This window comes from Pagrus major, chromosome 10, assembly GCF_040436345.1.
Source record: "Pagrus major chromosome 10, Pma_NU_1.0".
Lineage (NCBI taxonomy): Eukaryota > Metazoa > Chordata > Actinopteri > Spariformes > Sparidae > Pagrus > Pagrus major.
In genome coordinates, this window is record NC_133224.1 from 12717581 (window position 1) to 12742993 (window position 25413).

At 41.5% G+C, this 25413-nt stretch overlaps 1 protein-coding gene across 1 annotated transcript in view; it reads left to right on the forward strand.

Annotated features, from left to right (window-relative positions):
* Positions 1–5906: 5906 nt before the first annotated feature.
* The window catches only part of pde5ab (phosphodiesterase 5A, cGMP-specific, b), a 58473-nt gene continuing 38966 nt past the window's right edge, over positions 5907–25413 (forward strand). The window contains exons 1-7 of the mRNA XM_073474647.1: positions 5907–6004; positions 10837–11371; positions 14018–14191; positions 22309–22398; positions 23362–23433; positions 23812–23901; positions 23980–24117. Of these exons, the coding sequence (XP_073330748.1) occupies positions 5907–6004; positions 10837–11371; positions 14018–14191; positions 22309–22398; positions 23362–23433; positions 23812–23901; positions 23980–24117 (1197 nt within the window). The remainder of the gene's footprint in view (positions 6005–10836; positions 11372–14017; positions 14192–22308; positions 22399–23361; positions 23434–23811; positions 23902–23979; positions 24118–25413) is intronic.

Genomic DNA, 25413 nt, shown 5'->3' on the forward strand with positions numbered 1-25413 from the left:
AGCTGTGTGGTGCAGACAAGTATTTCTAAGTGCTGTATCAGGACATCTGCAGTCTCATCGTGCCCCTCCTGGGCCCCAACTGGACGTGTTACAGTTTATTGAAGACGTTTCACCTCTCATCCAAGAGGCTTCTTCAGTTCTAACTAGCTGGATGGGAGTTACAGGCTTTTAAACTCTGTGTGGGGGTGACTTTTAAACTTTGTGTGGGAGTGACAAAACAACCTCTCCATAAACGAATGGCACAACACATCCACTTACATCAGAAGGAGACAAATCATTCCTTTGAGGACAACAATGTAAACATCTTGTCCAGAGAAGACAGCTGGTTTGAAAGAGGAGTAAAAGAATAAATCTATGTGAAACTGGAACGACAGTCTTTGAACAGAGGAGGTGGCCTAATTACCTATCACCCACCTACAATGCAGTACTGAGTGCCCTCCCCAGACAGCTTAACAACCATTCACACCTGGGCTCACCTAGCCCTAGCAACCCACATGAAGGCCAGTTGGTTCAACGACCCACAAGTGGCCCTAACAACTCTGAAACTCAGAGCTCATACAACGACTTGATAAGGACACTCCCACACAGAGTTTAAAAGCCTGCAGCTCCCCTCCAGTTAGTTAGAACTGAAGAAGCCACTTGGATGAGAAGTGAAACGTCTTCAAGAAACTAAAAACAAGTCCAGTTGCCTACGATACAGCACTTAGATTTACCATGACCTGGATGACTGAGAACCTTCATCAACATGCAGACAAGCTGTGACCAGTTCGGCTCAGAAACACATTAAAAGTTACTTCAGGAGTCAAAGAGCCTGAGGGACTTTCCTTTATGTGTGTTATACAGGTGTGCAGTGCAGGGTAAAGTTACCTGAAGTGTTCTTTATGCACCTGTTTAGTAGTGCGAGGTTTTTGCTTCACATTCTAAAGCTGGTGTAAATCCTAATGTGAATTCAGGATTTACTGGGCATCAAGACATTTTTTTTTGTTATATGTGTTTTTTTTAATTTAGTGGTGATGGTCATAGCTCAGTGACTGAATACATTGTATGAATTTATGTGTTTGTATGCCTCAGGCATGTGTGTTTGTGACTTTATTTGGTTACGCAAATACACACATTTAATCATTTCAATGTTATGACCAAAAACATACCAACAGTGTTGGCCAGTCTGCCAGTCCAACCCTTTTGTATACATGGAAATATCTAGAAACTAGAACAACACTCTTGGTAGCCCTATATAACTCAAAATTTTAAACAAGCCATAACTGCTTAACCACAATTAGCCTCACCAGACATAGGTTTACTAGGATCCACATCAAGTTGTACTCACTCATAGATACTGTAACGTGAGGGTTCGGTGTGTGGTGGTTTGATTGACTCTTACTAATAGGAAAGAGCAGGATGGAGACGGATAATTTCTTTATGCAGCACTTTACTTTCCGTTCCGCACACTAGCTTTGCAACTACAACAACAACACTTCCTTGTTCTCCTCCCATGTGACTGAACCCACCAATCAGAAGCTAGAAGGACCTAACTGCGGTACATGTACGGTAACACAAGAGGTACATTAAACACTGCGCTAGTGAAGAGATTCAGACATGAAAATATGCAAACAACAACTGCGAAAACAAACAAACAAATAGTTACCTGTGTACACATCAACTCAAGGATGAATTAAATATGACTTAACTTCTAAACTTTACAATACCATCAAGATCCATGTGTTAATCCCTGAGAAACTAACTTTAAAGCAGTTCTTGCTGCTCTTGCTCACAAATCATTGGCAGTGGTGTCAGTGTGCAACACTGATATTATTCATGCACTTTATATGTATATTAGTAGGCCTTTTTCAAATTGTAGATCTTGGCTTTTATTTTGACATGAAAAGTGATCTTTGCTAGAAAAAAGTTGGTGATCACTGTACTGGACTAAGATGAATCCTAATGACTTTGGCAATCCCGACTATTCACACAGCGCCACCAAGATTCCACTGTCTTGCATGCTTTGGACAGCCTCAACTGTACTTTGTGTTTGGTGCAGCTGGTCCTCATCAGACTAACGACCACATAGGTGGACTGTGAAAGCTGCCTATTACGAGCCATATTTACGTTTCTTGTCAGGCAACAACTTCTAGTGGTTGTAGTAATTACATGAGCAACGTCATTATTTTAACCCAAACTACTTTGTTTTCCAAGAACCTAACCAAGTAGTTTTCTTGCTAAAAACTAACCAAACTCTGACAGCGCGACAAAGATGCGATTCGCCTGTTTCTGGTACACTGCAACGTGCATGTTGTTTTGGGAACAGTGTATGTTATTTTGGGAGTCACTGGCAATTGACCTACTCGGTCATTTAGGTATGAGGATGTGTTGGTTTAGTGCCACTTAACAATGTAAGCATGCCATGATAACTAGCATATTCAAAATACTTATGTCAGCAATTTGCAAGGGCCACCTTGCCGAAGTACATGCTCACAGAGCTGCTAGCATGGCTGTAGTCCTGTTGTATTGTTTGACCATTTTAAACAAGTGGAGTTTGTCTTTGCTAAGTTTAGTGAGTGTCTTTTCTACTTCCTTTAATTCATGCTTTGCATCTGTTTCCAATTATTTTAAGTTTCCAATTATATATGTAGGAGGCTATTTCAGAGTGGACAGCATAGATACTAGAATAGTACAACAGAAGAGAAATTATCTCAAGACACAGATTTCTTTAGTCATTTTTCAAGTCTGCATGGTGCATTAATTAAAAAGCTGCACAGTAAATAAACTGACCTGAAAATGTGTCATCCCTGATCTGTGTCAAACAGGAGTTACATCAGAAAGGCTCAGGTCATAAGTAACATACACAGGACAGAAAATAGCACTGGGATACAGAAGGACGAATGTATAGATGAAATATACTGTGAAGATGGGCTCTGTTGTCTCTGATTGGCTGTGCTGTAGGTTTGGTGGGAGGCTTGAAGGGGGTTGGGATGCTGCTTATGGGTTCCTCCCAGGAGGACCAGCCACCATCTGCTGGTAAGGTAACACCATCAGTGGGGGCCAAGTGTCCAGCTGAGGGGACACTGGAGACCAGCACGGCGAGGACAGACACAGAAGCTGAAAGCCATTAGACTTCATCAATAAAAGCCTGCAGCTAAGTGATTCACGGGATAATTGTTAATTATTTAAATTAATTATTGCTAGGGTTGATTGTGAATTGTTTATTTTGAATTAGCAGCTTGATTACAGTGTACAGGCTGAATAAGGTCAAAAGAGATGAATAAATGAATGATTTGGGGTTAACTCGTGAGGACTTTGCAAAGGAATTTCTTCAATTTGCTAAATTTACTCCACCTCTGAATTTCAACCAGTGTCAAAACCACTGTGACACATTTCTCACAGTTAATATTTGATTTGTTTGTGTCTACTCCTTATTGGAGTGAAAATGACCCATCTGCCTCTTTCTGGAGAATTCACGACTACAGATGGGGCTTAAAGCTCGACATTAAACAGCATCGTACAAACCAAATATCTTCACAGAAATTAACAAAACACCTCTGTATAGCCAGTTCCCTGGAGATGAAGAATGTGCATTATGATGTAAAAGCCAAGATAAATCGATGTACACAAACTCCGTCTGTGAGTGCTCAGCAGTGAGTTATTTTTTAACTGACGTGAGTTCACCAAGTCCAGCTATTGCGTGCCATGTTACACATACAGTGACAGAAGACAGCAGTTCCAAGCTCACCATAACGTCAAACAACGGGACAGACGATTAGTTTCTGACCACTTTGTACTATATCAGATCAGGGCTTCCATAGGATAGGCCATCTGTCTCTCACACATGAGTGAGCACAAGTGAAGCGCACTCACAACCATTAAGTTTTGTTTTGGCCTATAACATACTGTTCAGCTTTCATTTTCATGTACCATGTTAAATCATAGTGTAGGCACTTTTCAATTTAACATGAAATGAGTTCATGTGTACACATGAACTCATTTCATGTTAAATTGAAAACTGACATGTATACTCACTCAACAACAACAGCGTCCCCTGTTGTTACAGTTGGCTTGTAAAATAGGCTATGTATATGTGACTAGTGTCTCACCTAGTATAGAAGTAAATGTTTTGGCTCAGTCTTTTCCAGTTAATTATGCCCTTTCCAAATGTAGTGTTTTTCTCCAAGATCATCATACCCCACTAGTGGCTCTGCTGTGGACTGAGTTGAAGGTCCCGGCGGCCACTCTGCTGTGGAGTTAATGACGGCCAGGGCGGCGTCGGCTTTAAAATATTTATTTATTCATGTGTAGGCAACAATACATATTTTTATTGGACCTATTTTAGACTCAATGCAGTGACAGTTTTTAGCTGCTTTTTTTTCTCCAGGAGCCAGGCTTGTTTTTTCCCCATGCTTCCAGTCCAGCTGAGCTCAGCTAACCATGACCTGACTTCTTTCATTTCATTTAGGGATTTTACAATTTCATTTTGTTGGGATTATTGTATAAAATCTTTGACTACTAAAGCACTGTAGCTACATCAGAGGGCTACTTCAGAGAAAAATATAAAATAATAACTCTGTCATATTATAACATACAGTATGTATATATTAGCCATGTCTGATGGCTACCAATCAAACGTGTGATGTTACCCACAGATTGAACAGTAAATTCATTGTGGCCCACTGAGCTCCCTCCTTCTCTCTGATTGTACATCCGACTACCAGGTCACCCAGGTGGTGTGGACATGGGAGAATAGCCAAGAATAGGCACTCAACTGTGGATGCGGGTCCCACTGATCTCCCTCCCTCTTGTCCAGTGGAATACCAGGGACATGAAAATCTCTGTCAGCATAACTGACATGTTATCATTTCCTAACTGTATGTTCAGTGGCTGTGTGGTATAATGGGCTGTGCTCGGATTTTTCGCTTTGGTTGTTTAAAACAAGCAGCCAGCGGTGGAGCTGATACACCACCATGACTGACTGTTGCAGCTGCAGTGTCTCTGGGCTCGTTCGGTAGAGCGACAGACTGGGTGGTGAAGCAGCACCAGGGCAGCCTGCCTGACCACAGAGTGTCTCCAGAATATAAGTGACCCCGAGAGTAACAACAGAAGACTAGAAACTAGTAATTTTAAAAAAAAGTGGGTGGTAGCCGTCATTGTGGCATGTGGCATTGTTAGTTTTTAACCGTATGGGAACATCTGCCTAACGTTTCCAGAATGTTTCTCTAGAGATTGTTAATGGTTATTTTATGGAGCCCTTATGTAGGCTGCCCTTTTTTTTAAAGGGTTGGTATAAGAGAGATTTAAGATGATGCCATATACATCTGCATCAGCTTTATATGACGAATGAATAAAACTGAATGGAGCCTCTGACATGAACACGCAATGTGCGCCTTGTGCGCCTTTTCTTTAAAGGCACACTCCACCAGTTTTACACCAGAACATTAGTTTACATATGAACAGTGCAACTCAGTCAGTAAGGAAGTGTATGCTTGTTTTGTCATGTCTGGTAACATCAGAGTAATGTTATCAATGGTTATATTGGGATTAGGTTTACAGGCTGCACGTTTTTGAACACAGAACCTGTGTAACAGAGACAGGTAGCGCCCTTCATCACACTGAATGAGAGAGAGGGGGTAGTCTATTGCTTCTCTCTGCCTCTCTCTCTCTCTCTCTCTCTCCCTCTCCCCCCCTCTCTCTCCAGTAGTCTCTTCACCAACTAGGAAGCGCACAGTCACCGCTCCATGATTCGCGCACCGACCGACCGACCTGCCCCCGCGCACCTCTCTCCTTGAGCCGCTTTCTGTCCGTCTCTCTGTCTCTCTGTCCGTCTGTCTTCGTTGACATTATTCGGTACCGGATCTTCCGTGTGTAGATGTAGACGGTAACCGGAGCTCACAGTGGCAGACTGTTGTCGCCTTTGCGCCATGGATGACTGCTGTTCCCCGGAAAGAGAGAGGATGGAAGCGTGGCTGGACGACCACTTGGAGTTCACTCACTCCTACTTTATCAGGAAGGCGTCAAGGTAAAAAGAGGGGAGGGAGAGGGGGTGCTCCCTCAGTGTGGACACTGAAGCTGATTTTGAATGTGAGTGTAGTTTCCAGAGAGAAACTCAGCTTAATTTCCTCTGTTAGTTAGTTTAGATTGTTTTGTTAGGCATCACTTCACCTCTCTGGCTGTGTAACCCAGCTCTGATATAATAATATCTAACAGTAAACAATCCTTTCCAGCAGAAAATGGGTCTTTAAGTGCCATCCATGACCTGGAAACCCTGCGTCCCTGCTCAGGTAGCGTACCTGCAGAGCTGGTGATTCCTCCTCTCACAGCTCAGCTCTGTTCCATCCACTTCACAATCAGTAACAGCTCTCAGAGTTGCACACAGAGCCCCTTTAATCATTAACTTTTACTGCTGTTTAATTCTCAGCCCATACTGTTGGATAGGTCCAGGGTGATAATTATACAGCCTTCTGCAGAGGTGCCTGGGCTATAAATGAAATTGCTTTTCATCTGTGGTAGCCTCTTTGCTCTGGACCTCAGAGAGCGTGGCTAGGAGCAAATTAGCCGTTTAATTTCTTAAGCAAACACAGAATCAGTCTCAGGCAGTTAGAGCTATATAAGGCATTTTTTGCATGAGGCCATGTCATCAGCCATGGCAACACTTCATCAGGACACTCCGGGTCTGCGTTTGTTTTCATGACAAACCCCTTCAGACCCATTTATCCACTTAAACCACCATGGCAACTTCACTTAGTTTGCCTTTCATCCACTAACTGCAATGCACATTATCTCAATCCCATCCCCATCTACCGAATATTTTCCACCGTCAGAGGACACGGTTTCCCCCTCCTGCTGTTTTTGACCGCATTATGAGAGCAGTGATTGACAAAAGTTGATTGACTCAGTGCAAGGGGATTGCACACATCAGCCGTTCTGCTGTTCTGGTTGAGAGGCATTTCTAAGAGAGGTATTGATTCAGCCACACCTCCACTGGATACATTAGGGTCGGCTCTGTGGGGAGGCCGGCAGCTCAATGGGAGATGGAGTTAAGGAGAAGTCAACCTGACTGGCAGATAACAGGCCATTCTCTGTGGCGCCTGAAGTTTTTTTTATGCCTGGCTCAGAGCCCAAGATACCATGGTTAATTTCATGACTTTCAAGGATTTTGGCCTTCCACTCAGGTGAACAGAGCCATGAATCATGTGACTGACAGCTGAAAACACAGAGGAGCATGCTTGAAAGTGTGTGTGTGTGTGTGCTCGTGTTGTAGGAGTTGATTAGACAATGTGTTGGCTGATTAGAGAGCTTCTCCGTAATCACATCCAATTTAGTTTCCACACACAAACCTACATTGTCTGACACACACACACGCACACATTAGATTTGTTCCAGCAAATATTCAGAGGGCTTTCAGTCAACAGTGAAATTAGTTAATCACATAATATTAACTGTGCATGCATTCGCTTTTATTGCACACGATCATTCGTTTTATCGGAGAATTTTTGTATTTCTTTTTATAATTGTCCCAGTAATGACACTGTCAGTTGTGTTTTCATCATTTGCTGTATTCTTGCTGTTATCACTGCAAGATGATGTTATTTTCTATCCAATTTCACAGCAACGTATTTTAGCCGAAAGCCATTACAAATAAGTTCTTCTAACCTCAAGTTATTTGTTTACTTTTCCTAATCTTGGGTATATCCTTGGTCTAAAGCTAAACTTTGTCTGTTTGCTGTTTGGTGCCGAGCAGGTAGTGCTTGATGGATCTATGACAGATTTTTAGCTGTAAACTGCTGCCTGTTGATGCTGGAAATGAGGGTGATGAGAGCAGTGACAGCCAAAAACCCAAAAAAAGTAAAAACAAATTAAGTAAATTAAAGCAATTTACTAAGAGAATCTTAAAGCTACTACAAGGAACTTTCATTTTTCAAGTTCAAGTTTCTTTTATCGACCACATGGTCAGGCTGGTGGAATTCATTTCAAGTACAGATGGACTCGCTGTGACAAGACACCACATACAGCACTGGTGACATAGAAGAAAAACATAACTCCAAAAGAAGAGAGATGGAGATAAATGCAAATTGAGTGCAAAAAGAAAAACCTAGTGCAAACACATCACATCACATATTTAGAGAGTTAAAAAACTGAACGGCCCTGGGGAAGAAGGAAACTCAGATTAAGGCATTCAGTGCTGCCTCCCAGAGACTTGTCTCCTGTCAGGGGGTGATGTGCTGGGTAGAAAGGATCATCTGTGATCTTTCTTGCTCGTGAGATGGTGCGTTGTGTGTATATGGAGTCCAGTGTTGGGAGTTTACAGCCTATGATCCCAGACGCTCTAGTGATTATTCTGTCCATTTTCTTTATTGTATGTTTTGATGTGTTTCCGTACCATACAGTGATTGACAGTGACAGGATGCTTTGAATTATTGCTGTGTAAAATTGAACCAGTAGACTTTGTCTGACTGTATTTTTGAGCTGTCTTATAAAGTCTCTGTTGGGCTTTCCTTGTTTGATAATTGGCCTCGAGGTCCCATTTCAGCAGGGTGGTCGCATTCAAGGTCGGGATGTGTCGCGCCAGCTCATTAATGGCCCGATCGCTAATCTCTGTTACCTGTGTGGCTGGACAATACACTCCTGCTAGGATCACTGACACAAACTCTCTTGGGAGACCAGATTGGTTTGGATCAGCAGCAGGAGTTCATCAAACTTATTCCTGAGTGATCGGATGTTTGCGAGCCACAGAGCTTGTGACAGTGGTTTGAAGGGACATCTCCTGTGTCGGGATAGGGTTCCTGACCGCCGCCTGCTGAGTTGTTTGTGCTGCGGGGTGTGGTGGGCCTCAGTAGGATTCAATTATCGCTGTCCAGGTGAGGTGCTGTTTGTTTGTATCTCTTCAGGTAGAGGGCGGACATATGAGTATAATCCATAAGTAACGCTCCCGATTTCCAGTTGTGTGTTTTGATCATATATATACGATGGCAAAGTAGTAAAACTTTGTTTTAGTGCCATACCATCCGACTACAGAGCAGCTTCTTTCCTCAGACTGTGAGATTCCTCATTTCGTCCCCAGCAATTTTTATTTTACGACTTATTCAATTTGGATAAGTTGGAATCTGACCCAGTGACGGGCATTAAGAATAATAACTATACAGAAATATCCAACATTTTTGCTTGTTTGCTTATGTAGGTCATAGCAGAGATGCTCACAAGTCTTTTCTTGCAAGTCCAAGTCAAGTCTAAGGTCTTTGGTCACAACTCCTTTCCTTTAGTTCATAACTGTATTTTGCCTTGTAACATTAAAATACAGCTACAATATAGATCAGGTACTGACCTCTCTAGGTGCCAGTATTAAACTGAGACCGTTTCTTAACCAGTTAAAAGGATGTTTAAGAAATTAATCGAAAGTCAGCATGCCATGATTATGTACTTGAGGCCATTGTGATGGCTGTTGTGCAAAATACAAAGCCTTGCTTTAAATCCTAATTCTTAACTCAATTAAACTAGTTTCAAAGCCAAATCACATTGAAATAGCACTCTGTAGAACGCATATCTCTGCCATTCCCTTTGTACTCATGGATAGCAGCAACTTAAGCAAGTTCAGAAATAATTGCTGGATTTGTCCCTTTATCTGGATCTGCACTAAAAGTTAACAGGGTCTGTTCTGGGTTGAGACCCATCCTCCATCCAAGTTTAGTGGAAATTCATTCGGTAGTTCTGACAAACCAACCCGACCAAGAACTTTGGAAATCCATTAGCCAATAAATGGTTGGTGCTGCTGCGAAATTTTTTTGATTGGTGATTTTAAATTCATACCAATTAAGCACAATTTCAGATACTTTAGGCTAATGAGTTGGGTTTATAACAACTCAAAAAGATGGCAAAATGCATCCTCTCATTAAGTATATCTAATGTGATATATGATATGATATCATGCTATCATATCATGATCATATCCTATTTGACCTGGTTATATGACGGTAATGCTTGATAAAGCGCTAGGGGCTTTAAAACGGCAAGACGGGCCATTGTCAGTGAAACTGCCTGACCAGCTCAACAATGCAGCGCCAGATGGCCAGTCCACCACTGCACCAGGTCAAATATCAAGACAGCGCCTGACACTGAAAGCTCTTTGGACTGGAGGAAACTTCTTCGAGGAAAATTTCTTTCTTCCTTTGCTTCCATTCTGGGATGCGGCCATAGTCAGGCACCGTGACAGCGCCGTGATGGACAACTGCGGTCATTGCATATTAAAAAAACTGATGAAGATGTGGAATGATTAGATATTTTAAGTGGTGGCGGCCTGGAAATTGGCGGTGGCGCCCGCCTCCAAAATGAATATGCAGGAAAAACCCTGATGTTGTAAGTATGGAAGCACCCATCTCCAGACTCCCCAGCTCTGGTTTGCTTGATTGGGCCAAGTGTGTGTCATATTAGGGATTGTAATTGTTCACTGTTGGAACCAATTGCCAATTTTAAGAATGTGGTATTTTTATATCTGTCTGTTGGTTTCGGTACAGGGACAGATGAGATGAGAGATTTGTGTTTTTGTGCACTTTTGTGTTTTGTGTTCAGCCAGTGTGTTGTCTTGGGTATTTACTCATTTGTTCAATATGTGCTCTTTCAACTGTCAGGAATCAGAGGTTGTATGTTGGCAGAAATAGTGATAGTAAGGGGTGTCTGGTCTTCATTAATAAGGTCTGTTAGTCATGAACTACATTAATCTGTGTTGTAGGTGATACTGTGTTTCCTGACACTTACTTACTTGCAACCTACAGTACATCTGTAACAGCTGTACAGATGCAGTATCTTCTGTGACAGCAAGGCCAAGTGTCTGATACAGTTTGCTCTCTATTTCAACAGGGAGATGGTAAATGCCTGGTTCGCTGAGCGTGTCCACTCCATCCAGCCATCTGCCTCCAAAGAAAATCCTCCACAGCAGCGGGCCCACCAGTCCTCCACGGACTCCACTGCCCCCTCTGCCTCCACCATACTCCCACCCACCCTCAGCCTCCTGGACAACCGCTGTCCATCTCCGGCCACAGTCTCCAGCCCGGCCCCTGGAACCCCGACTCGCAAAATCTCAGCATCAGAGTTCGACCGCCCACTCAGACCCATTGTGGTTAAAGACTCTGAGGGCTCTCTGACGTTTCTGAGCGACGCTGACCGTGATACTGTTCCTCTCCGGGGCTCAGTGATGGGTGAGGGTGGTGTCAGTGGGGGAGGTAATGGAGGTGGATGCAGCGGGACAGGTAGCGGCAGCGGGGGTGACCGCTGCACCAGGCTGCTGGAGCTGGTGAGGGATGTGTCGAGTCACCTGGATGTGACAGCACTCTGCCACAAGATCTTCCTCCACATCAACGAGTTGATTGCTGCAGACCGCTACTCACTGTTCCTGGTAGGAATGGAAAGGGCTGTGGGTCACACTATAAACAGTTCACTTTAAATTCTAACTGGTTTAACTGGAGCACTGTGATCAGCCAGGGCAAGAGGAAGTGAGACATAAGACTCAACAGTATATATGGGTGCTGGTGAAACATCTTTTAAAAACTCATTACAACCATTATAGTGTTTAATAGTAGTTCAACATTTTTAGCTGGGATGTTAGTGCCAGTTTGAAAGCAACATATGTTCTACTACGGACAGAACTTCTTATTATCATTCTTCTGGGCCTGTTTTTTTCGACACAAACTCTTTCCACATTTTTTAATGTGGAAACATCATTCAAACATCAAAATCAACTCAGTTAGGACCATTATGCTATTACTTTTCTTAGTAATATCATTCATACTTTCAGAAATATTCAGCGTTTTTCATTTAAAATGAATGGCGGAAGGTTAAAAAATCCCATATCTTCACACTTTTTCGAGCATTTTCAAAACTTAGTTTCAAAACTAAGTATTCATGCTTTGAGCTAGAAACTCCATTCAAACTTTGAAATGCGTCACATCTTTTCTACATTGTAGTTCAGTCTTTGAAGCTTAGATATAATGGATGTCAATTAGAAAACCCTTCAAACCCACTCATTTTCAAACAGAGAGTGGGGGCATGGTTAATAGTCATACGTAGCTATTACCATCTCAACCAGAGTGCCGTTCTAGCATCAACAAGACTAGCATGCATTATCGATAGCATCGATATTAGCATGGACAAGCAATAGCATGAATATAAGCAGGGATAGTTCTAGCTGTCATTAAACAGAAGGACTTCTTGTGTATTGATGAGCTGCAGAGTTTATTCATGGTCAGACTGCAACCTGTACTGTACATTTACTGCCACTAGACAACTTCTCTGCAAAACTTTCCTCTCTGCTCCGGTCACTAACACCTATCTGCTCTGAACACAATCACTATTGCTATCTCTCCTTCTCTTGCTCGACCACTCACACACTACACACTGCCCTGTTTCATAAAGGAGCACATGGCTTTTATAACCTCTGTTGGACGATGATATATGACACCCAGATTCTATTATAGTCATACATCACCATTCCATATTAACAACAGCTTAAATTTAGTGAATTTGAGCACAAGATTAAGTTCAAGTTTCAAAAAGTATTCTACAAACAGTGTGGCTCATCAACATTGCCAGCAAAGGACTCAGAAAAATAGAAAATATCATAAAAATATCAAAAATACACTGGAGGGGGACTGAGAAGGAAATATATTTGGAGGCATGCAAATACAGCAAGATAGATAGATAGATAGATAGATAGATAGATAGATAGATAGATAGATAGATAGATAACTTTATTAATCCCCAAGGGGAAATTAGGTTACCATAGCAGCTGGTACATTCAAGTACAAATACAGTCAAAATACAAGGGCAAATATAGAAACAATAAGAAGCAATAATGTACTGTACACAATATACAAAAAACAATGAAGTACTGCTCCACTAGTCACATTTTTGACAATACAAACATTTCACTGTGCTCAGCAGCATTCATAGTTTCTACCATAACGCTATTTAAATTATAGCAGTTACGGTCTTTCAGGAAGAAGCATGATTATCTGAGGTGAACCTCAGCTGAAATCTCTATATAATCAACTTTTTTCAATCAAAGTTACAAGTACCAACTTACGTTACTATCACTATGGAAACCTTTGATTCCAAGTGGGAGCTGAGACAGATTTGCCAGTGAGTGCAGATTAACACACATGTTCGCACACACACACACACACACACACACACACACACACACACACACACACACACACAAACACAGTGAGACATGCACACAGAAGCCTGCACATTGACCATCCAGACACAAACGCAGCAGAAAATGTGCGTGTAAGCATTTTGTATTGCTTATTTCTTTACCACTTTTCCAACAACTTATACTAAATTAAACTATTATCTGCTAATGTATTCTTAAAACCAGAAACTCCATTTAAATATTAATGTTTTGGTACATTATGAAATGCGTTCAACTTTTTAATCCCATTCATAGTAATTGACTCTTCCCCACTGTTGCTCCTTCAGTGACTTCTCACTATTCACTATTCAAGCCAACATCGCAGGTTAGCTCAGAGTCTATAGTATTTTTTGAGTCCTTCATTCTCACCCCACTATTGACTCTTCATACTCTTCAGATGCAACTTCAAATAAATTAAAGCCACCAATTCAGGTCGGTCATCTGCTGGAGACGCTTTTCAATGTCAGAGTGTCTCTGAGCTAGTAAGGTAGGGTGGACAGACTGGGTGGCGGAGCAGCAGCAGGGCAGCCCACCTGTCCATGCTACCTAATGAGCCCAGAGACACAGCGAAGAGCGGCTCCGGAGGGTGAGTGACCCAGACAGGAGCAGCAGAAGACCAAGTGAGAGGCCGATGACATTAGTGTGTATTCCTGCAAAACTACAGCTCAGACACCACTGAAAACAGACATTACCAGAGCTACTGTGTAAGTTAAGCCAACCAATCAGATGCAGAGTATGCAACCAAGAAAGCCGACCAATCAGAGATGGAGTAGGGCAGATCTTGCGATGACATAAGTGGGATCCATAATAACGCAGTGTTGTGGCCTGTGTGTGTGGTGGTCACAGGTGGGCGAGGACAGCTGCAACAGGAAGTTCTTGGTGAGCCGCCTCTTCGATGTAGCCGAGGGTTCCACACTGGAGGAGTCCTCCAGTAGCTGCATCCGGCTCGAGTGGAACAAGGGCATTGTGGGACATGTAGCCGCCACGGGACAGCCGCTCAATATCAGGAATGCTTATGAGGTGAGGATGCCATATGGGTTTTCTTCTTTTATTACATTACAGGGGTCAGTGTGAATGCTGGTGAAGCCTGTAAAGAGGCGTGTTTTCTTTGGATACATTTGGTGGTTCCTGCTGACAAAAACTCAAGGGGGGGAGGGAGATCATGGAAGGGCAAGTAGGTCAAAGTGCTCCTGGGGAGGGTTCATCTTCACAAGACACACGCAGGCACACGCACACACACTCGCACACACACACACACACACACACGCAAACACACACAAACTCAAACACACCCTTCTTATGCTTCTCTAGCCGCGGTGTCTGGTGACATTTTGACCCCTGACAGTTTCAGTGCATTGACCTTCTGAGTGATCAGGTTTCAACACAATGTCACTCTCACTCTTAAATCAATGATCAAACCAACCTGACTTTAAATGTATCAACAGTGATTTGGTTTATACTCCTCTTTTACCAGGAGTTCCTAGCAAGCAACAGCAGGGTGGCTGATGAGGCTAAATTGATTAGTTGTTTGGTCTATAAAATGTAAGAAATTTTTGAAAAATGTCAGTCAGTGTTTCCCAAAATCCAAGACGACATCGTCAAATGTCTTATTTTGTCCACAACCCAAAGATATTCAGTTAACTGTCATAAAGGAGTAAAGAAACTGGAAAATATTCACATTTAAGCTTTTTCTTAAAGAATTACTCAATTTGATCATCAAAATTGTTAGCGATTAATATAATAGTTGACAACTAATCATGAATCATATAACTGTCTATTTATATTTTAATCAAATGAAATATAAAATGTCTGTGAGTTGTGCATGATAGTGAGCTTTAGAAATGATGATAGGTACATGTAAACTTTCGACACAGACGGGCTAGCTGTTTTGACCTGCTTCCAGTCTTTATGCTAAGCTAGGCTAACCACATCCAGACTTCAGCCCCAGACATGAAAATATTCTTATCTCGCTCAAAGAAAGAAAGCAAAAGTTTGTTTAACAAAAGGTTATATTATTCCTTAAAATAACAAATGATGTATTGGTTATTGGCATGAATTGACATAAATAATGTTTCCTCAAGCAAGATACTGAGCCCCAAGTGTTCATGATGGTTAGGCCAGTCGCTTGAATGGTACAGTAGCTTGCTACCATAGAGTCAAATTGTGCTAATAATTAACTTATATACTAACTATAAAAGCTCCCCCTGTGTGTGCGTATAATGTGCACATGCCAGGTTTTCATGTGTGCAGGTTTTGAGAATAAACGCCATCAAGGAGCTCCCTTTCACGCTCTTAATCAGTCTTTCTTCTTTTGCCTCTTTTTCGGTGCAGTGTCTCCTTCCTCTTCAAAACAAAAATAAAAACCAAAGCATTCTAATACCAATTTGGATGTCAATTACTATGGCAACAGTTGAACCTTTGAAGCATTCGGATCAGCCCTATTGCTTTCAATAAAAGCAGCATTTAATTGTAGTTAGTATCATAAAAACACAAATTAAATAGGTGAGTTGACTGTAAGCCCGAATGCAGAAGTCACAACACGAATGCAAAAGCTGCAGTTTGGATTTCAGCAGTGTGACCTCTGCCACTGACTAAACCATCCAGCTGCTTCAGACAGCAGCTTTCTTTTATTTTTCTGCAAATCTGATCCTCTGATAGTGAAATACTTTTATTCCAGAAGGATGAGATAGAGGGGACAGGAATGTAGTAATACACTATTAAGTGTGTAACTGTGTGAGTGCATGGGTGGGTGTGTCTTTGGCTGCACACCAAGTGCGACCTCCTGGAAAAGTTATGAGTGTCTTCAAAAAGAAGCAGATGTGGTTGTCATGTTTGTGTGTGTAGGTGGAGGACAGAGAAAGTGGGAGTAAAGGCAAGAAATATATAGAGAGAGTATGTGGCTGTAATTAAATGCATGTGTTCTGTGTGGTCATATCATTTTATTAAGTGTGTGTGTCCTTGCATGAGCGATCTTTCTCTACAATAAATAAGTGTATAAAAAATATGCAAAAAATATAAACTTACAATCTTTTATAGGGTTAAATTCATAATGTCTGTAATATTTCAAACTAAATGTTAAGACTTTGGACAATGGAATATTACAGTTTCACTTTTTCCAATGTAAATCAACTCTGTGAAACACAATTGAAGGATTTTCTTTCATATCGTGTCTTTACCTTGATATTCTTGGGCCACACAGCAGCACTGACCAACTTGATGGGTAGAGAGAGGTCACATTCACCAGATCATCTCAGCTGACTGTCCCAGGAATCCAGTCCTGGTCCGTAATGATGTATTCATATGTTAAAACACCAAAGTTACAAACAAACTAACCCTAAAACTGTTCTCTAAAATGTCGTGCTAGGTAAAATTACTGTTTTTATCAAAGTACTCTGGTGGATTTGAAGAGAGCACAGATGGATAGAACAGCTTTAGTTCCATGCCAGTAAATCCCACATATACAGCAGTCTGTCTGTGCAGGGTGCAATCGAGGTTAATCACCCCAAATCACCTTTGTCATATTGTCTATAACTTTTTGTCCAAAAACAATCAACAAGTCCTCTATTGTTATGAGTTGTGATGTTGCATGTGTTTTGCACAACATGATGGGTTGTTGCCTTTTTTGTGAGCGCTCAGAAAAGTCTACCTCATTAAAGACAACGATGCTGCTAAAAACAACATCTTTCTCATGAGTATTGCTAGATACCAAATTACTCCACTTTAATGAAATACTTTCCCTGTCTTAAAAACATAGCATTTTTATCACAACCTAACTTTCTCAAGCATAGTAACTAGGGATGTAACGATCCCAAAAACTCACGATATCACGATAAATAGTCCACGATACAATGTTTATCACGATATTACAAAAAACAAAGAAAAATTTAACATGAACAATGTGCCTTAATAATAAATCTGATTTGTATAGCATTTATTATTGGTATACAATATTTGTTTTTACTTTTCACTTAAGCTACTTCTGCTTTCCTTCTAAAACATTAAAATTAAAATAACCATGACCTAAGCATGTGCAAAAAGCAGCCATGAATTGTCTAATTGGCAATTAATGTACATTTAAATGACCATGCACATTTGCAAAACAGTACAGTAGCCAGTAGCCAGTAGCAGTCCCTCCCTCCCTCTGGTTGTACAACAGGACTACCAGGGCACCCAGGGGGGTGTGGCATGGGAGGACAGCCTGGAACACGCACTTGGCTGCAGGTCCCACCAATCTCCCTCCTTCATGTTGTCCAGATGACTAACAGGGCCATGAAAGTCCCTATCGGGGTAACTGACACGTTATTATTTCCTTACTTTATGTTCAGTGGCTGTCTGGTGTTGATGTGTTGACGTTTGTTTTTACAAACCGCGAGAAAAATACAACAGCCAGCAGCGGATTGTGAGCTGTAGTTTCCCTGCAGGTAGACACAGCTACAGTGTCTCTGGGTTCGTGAAGGCAGCCCTGGTGGTGGAGCTGTGGCAGGGCAGCCCAGCAACAATCCGCCATATAGACAGTTGGCCTATTTGCTCCACCTAAAAAGTGAAACACTATTGCAGTGAAGAGCAGCTCCGGAGGATGAGCGACCCCAACAGGAGCAGCAGAATATCGGGAGAAAGGCTGAAGAGGTCGGATTGTTACTGCAGCTCCAACTCTGCCAAAGTAGGACATTAGCAGAGCTACTGTTGGGGCAAACGGTTTGAGTCAAACATAGAGAATGCAAGCCAACCAATCAGAGGCAAAGTAGGGCGGGTCTTATGAGAATAGATTTATATGGGCGGAACCTCTGAACAGTGTGATTGCACCCTCTGCTGTTCAAACACAACAATACAATGACAAGGAGAGAGAGGAGACTGCAGGTATAATGATTACCCTGTTAGATCCATGAGCTTTACGAGCAAAATAACCGTGTGATATGTCGGTAGACACTGTCACAGTCCCAAGATGGTATCGAAATTCTTTAGCGTGAAAGTCGGTATAACGTTACATCCCTAATATTAACGTTAAACAAAACAACAAAACTTTTCTCACTAAAATATGATAATATGTATGTTGTAACAAAATACTTCCATGCATGGCTATGAGCAGGATGAATATTTACTCACTGCCTTAAGAGAGGACATGTTAACCTACATTTACATTGAATATAAAAATTGACAACGACTGGTTGGAAGTTTCGTAGTTGAAATTATTTTTTTTACAATAATTTTAACATTTATTTTTACATTATAGTGACATATTTTCTATATATTAAATGAATCTGTTTGATAAGACTTCTCTCTTATTATATAAAATGTTCTTAGTATTACAATATCAATGTGTAAGGACGGTAATATTAACGGTAGGACACTGCTAAAAAATATACTTTCACATCTTGTTAGAATGAGCTAGAGATCCAGTCAAAGACTAATCATTTACATCAGGGGATGTCATGGTGTAAACACACTTGTTATGAATTTATTTTTAAAACTCATTTACAAGATAAGATTATTTTAAATGGCTCACATTTTCCATTCCTAATGATAATGTTCGGTGTTTCTAAATATCATTCATCATCCCTTGTGCCTCTGATCCATGACCTTCTGTGAGTCCCTTGTCACAAAAAATAAAGGCTTTATTTTTGTCTCACAAAACAATTGCAGACTGTTTCTGAAACATCACTGTTTTCATGCTTCAGGAAGCACAAAACAGCACGATCAGCGTCTGACATCATTTGAGAGAGAGGGGGAGAGAGAGATTTCCTGGTTTATACCTTCCTCTGGTTGCCTGCCAACCACGAGATGATGATGATGATGATGATGATGATGATGTGACTGAGAGAGAGGAAGAGAGAGAGAGAGAGAGAACTGTGTGAGAGGGGACCAGGCGAGAAAATGACAAATAAAGAAGAAGAGTGGCTGATGGGAGTGTCCACCAGTGTCCAATTAGCTTGCTGTGTGTGTGTGTGTGTGCGTGTGTGTGCATCTTCTAAGTAAGTGCCCTTGAGCGTTCAATTGTGGTTTTGAGTGGGTGTGTCTTTGTGCACGAATGCGTGTAATTAATGCTTGTAAACACATATGAATATGCGTAATATAATAAAGTGTGTGTGTGTGTGTGTGTATCTGCATATGTGTGTGTAATTGTGCTTGCTTTCAGGTTAGAGCAGTTTTTGTGTGTGTGGAATTGTATGTGTGTATGCACATGACATAACAATGTGTATGAATTAATGTGTGTGTGGGTGTGTGTGAGTGTGGGTTTTATGCTGTGCAGTAAGTGACTCAATTAATGCACAGTGTTTCTCTCCATAATCTGAGTGTATGCTGTATTTGTGAAAGTGTGTGCGTGTGTGTGTGTGTGCTACTGCAGAATCTGATACTGCTTCCATGAAGTCCATCTGCGTCATCTGAGGGACTCCCCAGCTCTCTGATTGGATCTTTACTCTCCCAGTAGTGTTCTCAGGATTACATTGATTTCAGCCTTGCGATGAGAAACAACCGCCCCCTCTGCCTGTTTACATCAGTTCAGTCCTCTGTGGGCTGCACTAACGAAGTGTCTGCCAACAGCCTGGGTCAACCCAGTCTAAGAGAGGCTGGGGGGGCAATGGCCTTATCAATGCCTGCACTGTACTGCATCCAAAATGCAATCTCTGGGGAAAGAAACATGGGGGAGTTATCTATAATTCACTGAGGTTTGTTTTGATTTCAGCTGATCCTGACACATATTTCTGAAGTTTTGAAAGATAATTGAGTATGTAAGCTTTGTGGGCGGATAGTTTTCTTGCTCTGGAGTGAGGTTAGCAGTAGTGAAAGGCTGTTGTGTTTTTTTGTCGGAGTGTGTCACAGTGAAACAGGCAATGGTTTGTGTTGGAGTTTTGATAGGAATTATTCCAACTTGCTGATTTTTGATAGACATTAAGCTAATGCCAATGAAACTGAACACTTTAGATGTGTTACATGAGAGCCTAACAGAAAAGAGAAGGTTTACACCCCTTGAGCCACAGGAATGCTTTTAACTTCTTTTAAACATCTATGCAGGAAGTTCCCACTGCCCATCTGTGTGCGGGCATAGGGCGTGTCACTGGGCAGACCACAGCTACAGCTAGGCAGGCCACATTTGATCAATAACCTGAATTGACATGGGGGCTGGACATGCGGGCCTTGTGTTTGACTCATGTGGTTTAGAGGATTATGGTTATGATAATGGTGACACGTTTTGTTTGCTCTTCAGACACAGACTACATCCACATAGATGGACCACTAGACCACTCTAGGGCTGTAAACTGTGGGCTGACCAACATTCCTCCTTGAGTGTGTTTTACCCTGCTCCTCTCTATACTACTATAAGACACTTTAAGTGTCTGAAATAGTCAGAACTATGTGCTTAACTCTGTAAATGTATGTATGAAACTGTAACTCTAATATTTAGAAATCAAATTACTCTCTTCTAAGTAGAGGCCAGTTTTCTTTCCACACAAAGGAATTAATTAGTAATCAGTAAAAGAACGCTAAGGATCCTCTTTCTTCCGAAGCATGCCGACAACACGTGCCATCCTCCCTTTTTGGGCTCTTTCGGTCCTTTCGGGTCATCCTCTTGTCCCTTTGGGTCTCTTGGCTCTTGACTTTTGCTCATCACCCTTTTGGGCTCTCGGTGGGAAAGCCCCTCTGCTTGGCCATGCGGTCGACAGGCATGAACTCTAAACTGAGAACAAAGAAAGCAAAGATTCCTAAAAGCCACAAGCACAGCCTGCTGTTTGCTATATGAATGATCTTTACTCTTGTAATCCTCCTTTTTTATGTAGTTAACTTTTTGACTTTTGTAGACTTTTTCGCTCCATGCATCTGAACTCTGCAGCCTGTCACTGAACACAACAAGGCCTGGATAACACATACTGTGTCTCCTCTGTGGCCTCAGATAGGTCTTGCCAGTTATAAGACTGAGTCATTTGATGTGATTACGTTTCTTCATAATTAATTAATTAATTAATTAATCAATCAATCGGTTAATTAATCAATGCCTGTGGTGCCCTTTCTCACAAGTGGGCTAACAAAACTATGTATATGAGGCTTTTGCTTTGGAGAAGAGTGGAATTTTGTGAAGAATTCAGTTTCTTCTGCAAATTGTTCCTGCCTTTGTTGTCACTGCAGGTGGTTTGTTAAGGTTCATGAGATGAGATGTGGACTAAAGCTGCTGATGGCATCTAATGTTTATCTAATGTCTTTTAATTGACAGTTTGCTAACTGACTCCCCTTGCTGTCTTGTGTTTCATGCTTTTTGTCTTGTGTTTCATGCTTTTTGTCTTGTGTTTCATGCTTTTGGTTCTTGCAGTTTGTAGTGATAAAAGTGGAAGATTTACCGCTCGAAATTCTGGCAGCAAAAATGGGCGAGACTTACGGAGGGTCAATTCTCTTCTGGGCACCATGGATATCTGGAGCAAGTTTCATGGCGATCCATTCAATAGTTGTCACTAAAAACCAAATGTCATCCTGATTGTGGTGCTACAGATAGAGCACTCTGGGTACCATAAATGTTCACACAAAATTACATAGCAATCGACACAGAGCGTAGCCACTAGCATGGCTGGAAGGTTGAATTTCTGGTTTTGCTGAGTGGTATGTGCCAGAATATTTCTTGGCGGAATACATTGGCAATTTTGTTATTTATTTATTTATTTATTTATTTTACAAACTAAACAAACAAGATATAACGTACTTGTTTCTTACAGTTTTCAGTCATTTTGCTAAGATAAGCTAACAGTCTCTGATCTTCACAGCTAACTCTCAGCTGGAAAATGAAAGGTTTGGTTTCCTAAGATGTCAAGCTATTCCTTGTCAGACCATTAGTGAGGGAATAGTTGCTTGTGGTGTCAGAGGTTTTTTTTTATCCCAAATCTAAAAAGGAGCAGAACAAACTCGCTGACATTCAAACTCTGATAGTAGCGATAGCTATCAGGAACAGTTTCCACAGTGAATGGTCAATTTGAATGCTTTAGTGTTTCAGTAGGTATGCACCAACAATATCAGTGGTGAAAGACACTGACCAGAGCAGATCTGATTATCAAAAGCTGATATCAGTCCCAAAATGTATCTCTGACCCTACTGGAAAAGGTTTTTATTCTTTTGTAGATGGGATTAAATTCTTTATATATGCTTTGTCTCCCCAGGACCCACGGTTTAATGCTGAAGTGGACTTGATCACAGGTTACAAAACCCAGAGTATCCTTTGCCTTCCCATCAAGAACCACAGAGATGAGGTAAGACAATATTCACTGGAGTGGAAGATTCTGTGCAGAGTTGGCAAGCTTGCATTTAATTACTTTCAGTGGATCTGAAACCAGATGGATAGTGGTATATCTTAAAGGATACTTTGATTTTAGCAGGCAAGGGAAGGCTCACGTGTATAAAGCCAGTGTCAGAATGGTGGGCACGAGTATTTAAGTTTTTCATCAATGTCCATTACTAGCCGAATCTCATGTTCTTCTTCGGCAGATGGACTTTTCTCAGTTGTGATGGAAATGGCTAAACACAGTCTATAAGTATGGAATTTCATGAGATGGCAACTGCACCATCTCCACCACAACTGAGGAAACTCCTTACACTGAGCCCATGATGTACTTGAAAGCTCCAAAAATGAAACACTAGTAAATGGACCTTGCATTCAGATTTTCTTTCTGGTCGAACAAAATGCCCAACTATATTTTTCCATTTTTAGCTGTTACAAGAATCAAACCTGAGTTTCAATGACTTTAAGTAATATACCTTTCCTCTCCAGCAGTCAACATTACAGAACATAAACACCCAAAAATGGAGGTGACCTGCTCCTGCAGTCAGGTTGATACACTGGAGTGAAGTGTTTTTAACCCCAAAAGTTAAAAAGTCATCTCTGAGCTCTCCTCCTGATGGTAAACGGCTCCAGATAAGAGCAAACTCCGGGTCTTTATTGCGACAGATGGTCTGGCTCTGCATTTGACTTTCTGTTTCTCTATAGAGCTGGCTGGCTTTGGCCTGCTAAGCAGCACCTCTGCCTCCCCAACTTGGCAAATATCTTTTGTTTTGATAGAGAGACCACACAGCGGCAGAAATAACATGTTGTGCATATAAATGTGTTATCTGCAACAGAAGTTCTGCTCCCAGTCCTTTCTCTTTTACTCGATCCATCAATTTGTGTGTTTCTGTGTTTTTGTGTTCCGATGATTCCTTCATTCTATCCATCACAGGTAGTTGGAGTGGCTCAGGCTATCAATAAAAAATGTGGCGAGGATGGTGCCTTCACTGACCAGGATGAAAAGGTTTGTAAAGGTCACTGGTTCCCTCACTGAGACCCACATTTTGAAGCATGTGTTCTGAAACTTAAAAAATGTCATAGGCAGGAAACGTTGCTTTTCACTAATGTGTTGACAGATTGCCTTACATCTGTTTGCAGAAATATAACCTCAGCTGAACTGACCCTTGTCAAACTAGATACACTGCATATAAAAAGTCTTCCTTCACCTCTGTCCATCTAGTTCCTGTATATGGCCTTCCTCTTATCATCCATCATCTTCCTCTGCTCCTTCTTCACTGATGTATCTTTTTTCCATTCAAAAGCCCAGTCTTGTTTCCTGTAATTGCTTCCTTACTGTTCTTTGTACACGGTGCTCAGATATTGCTCTGTTCCTCTCGAACAGGACTTCTCAGCCTATTTGGCCTTTTCGGGCATCGTCCTGCACAACGCTCAGCTCTACGAGACGTCGCAGCTCGAAAACAGACGCAATCAGGTGGGTGCGGATGTGTGTTTCTGAAGGCATGTGTACTCGAGTGTGTAGACACAACTCTGAACGAGATGCATTCCTCAGGTGCTGCTGGACCTGGCCAGTCTCATCTTTGAGGAGCAGCAGTGTCTGGAGGTTTTGCTGAGGAAGTTCGCAGGAACCATCTTGTCCTTTATGCAGGCTCAGGCTTGTACCGTTTTCATCACTGACGAAGATTCAATGGTCAGCCCACACACACACGCACACACACACACACACACACACACACACACACACACACACGCACACACACACACACACACACATCGACATGCTCAAATGCTTTATTATCAGAAGGAATTCATCACTTAATACACATTTGAAACCCACAATACTGTAGAAGTGGAATCTTGACCAGGAACAAATGTGTTGACATTAGATCTTCCTGTAGAACACGTCACACCTACATACGACTTTGGAGAAATACCTTCACAAAATCAAATTGTCTGTCTTTCAACCTGCAAATGCAGCTTTTTATCAAACTGATTAAACAAATGAGTGTTATGCAACCACATTTTCACTGCTTGAAAAGAGGGCGAAAAGGCGTCTGAGACGTTCAGACCGAATATCACCCATTTTTCAACTAGAAATCATCGTTGAAATCCCAGTCGGTGCTCACTGGGATCACCTTAAAGGCTCTAAAATGAATTTTTCAGGATTTCCAACTGTGAAGCTTCTGTCCTGTCAGTCTGCAGAGCTAACGTTAGCTCAAGCAGCTAAAGTGCAGAGCTGTCAACTATAAAAAGAGAATTTAGTTTTGTTTGTTTGTTGAGTTGAGAAACACCAAGTGGGAACAGGACTCAAAAATCCACTTTTCTTACAAATTGGACCTTTAATGTTAATCAGCTGTAATGTTAGCTCTCGTAGTTTGCTTAGTTAGACAGCCTCTTGTCCATGAGATGATGATGCCCACTTCCTTCTGCTTGGTGATCCGGAAAGAAAACTGTTCTGTGACCTTTGATCCCATTACTATTTATTTATTGCAATTCTAAAATATATTCTGCCACTAGGTTACATTTTAATCTACAGGTCAAATTTTACATGTTGCATGACATAAAATGGAGAATGTATTCTATTTTCATTTAAATGAGCTTTTTAAAATATGCAGTTTGTGATGCATGTGTGGGAGCAGCACTGAGTCACTCGAGTGGTTGCTGTCACCGTTATTGATATTTATTGAGTCCGTGTCAGTGTGTAACAGTTTCTCAAGATAGTTTGCCAGTAACTATTGTTTATTTTCATATTCAGCAAAGTGGAGGAATGTGTTTTGCACGTAGAAAGAATGAACTAATGTATAACATTTGCCGAATTTCCAAGAAGGCCCAACTGAGTAAGAATTTGTCATAGAAAGTGTTTCAAAAAGTTTATGAAGTGTCTCCTAACTCAACAACATACACAATTGAGCGATTTTGTAAGGGAGTCTGGAGAATTTATCTCCCTCTTTATCTCCTTGCTGTTCTTGACTGTAGTTGATGTGGC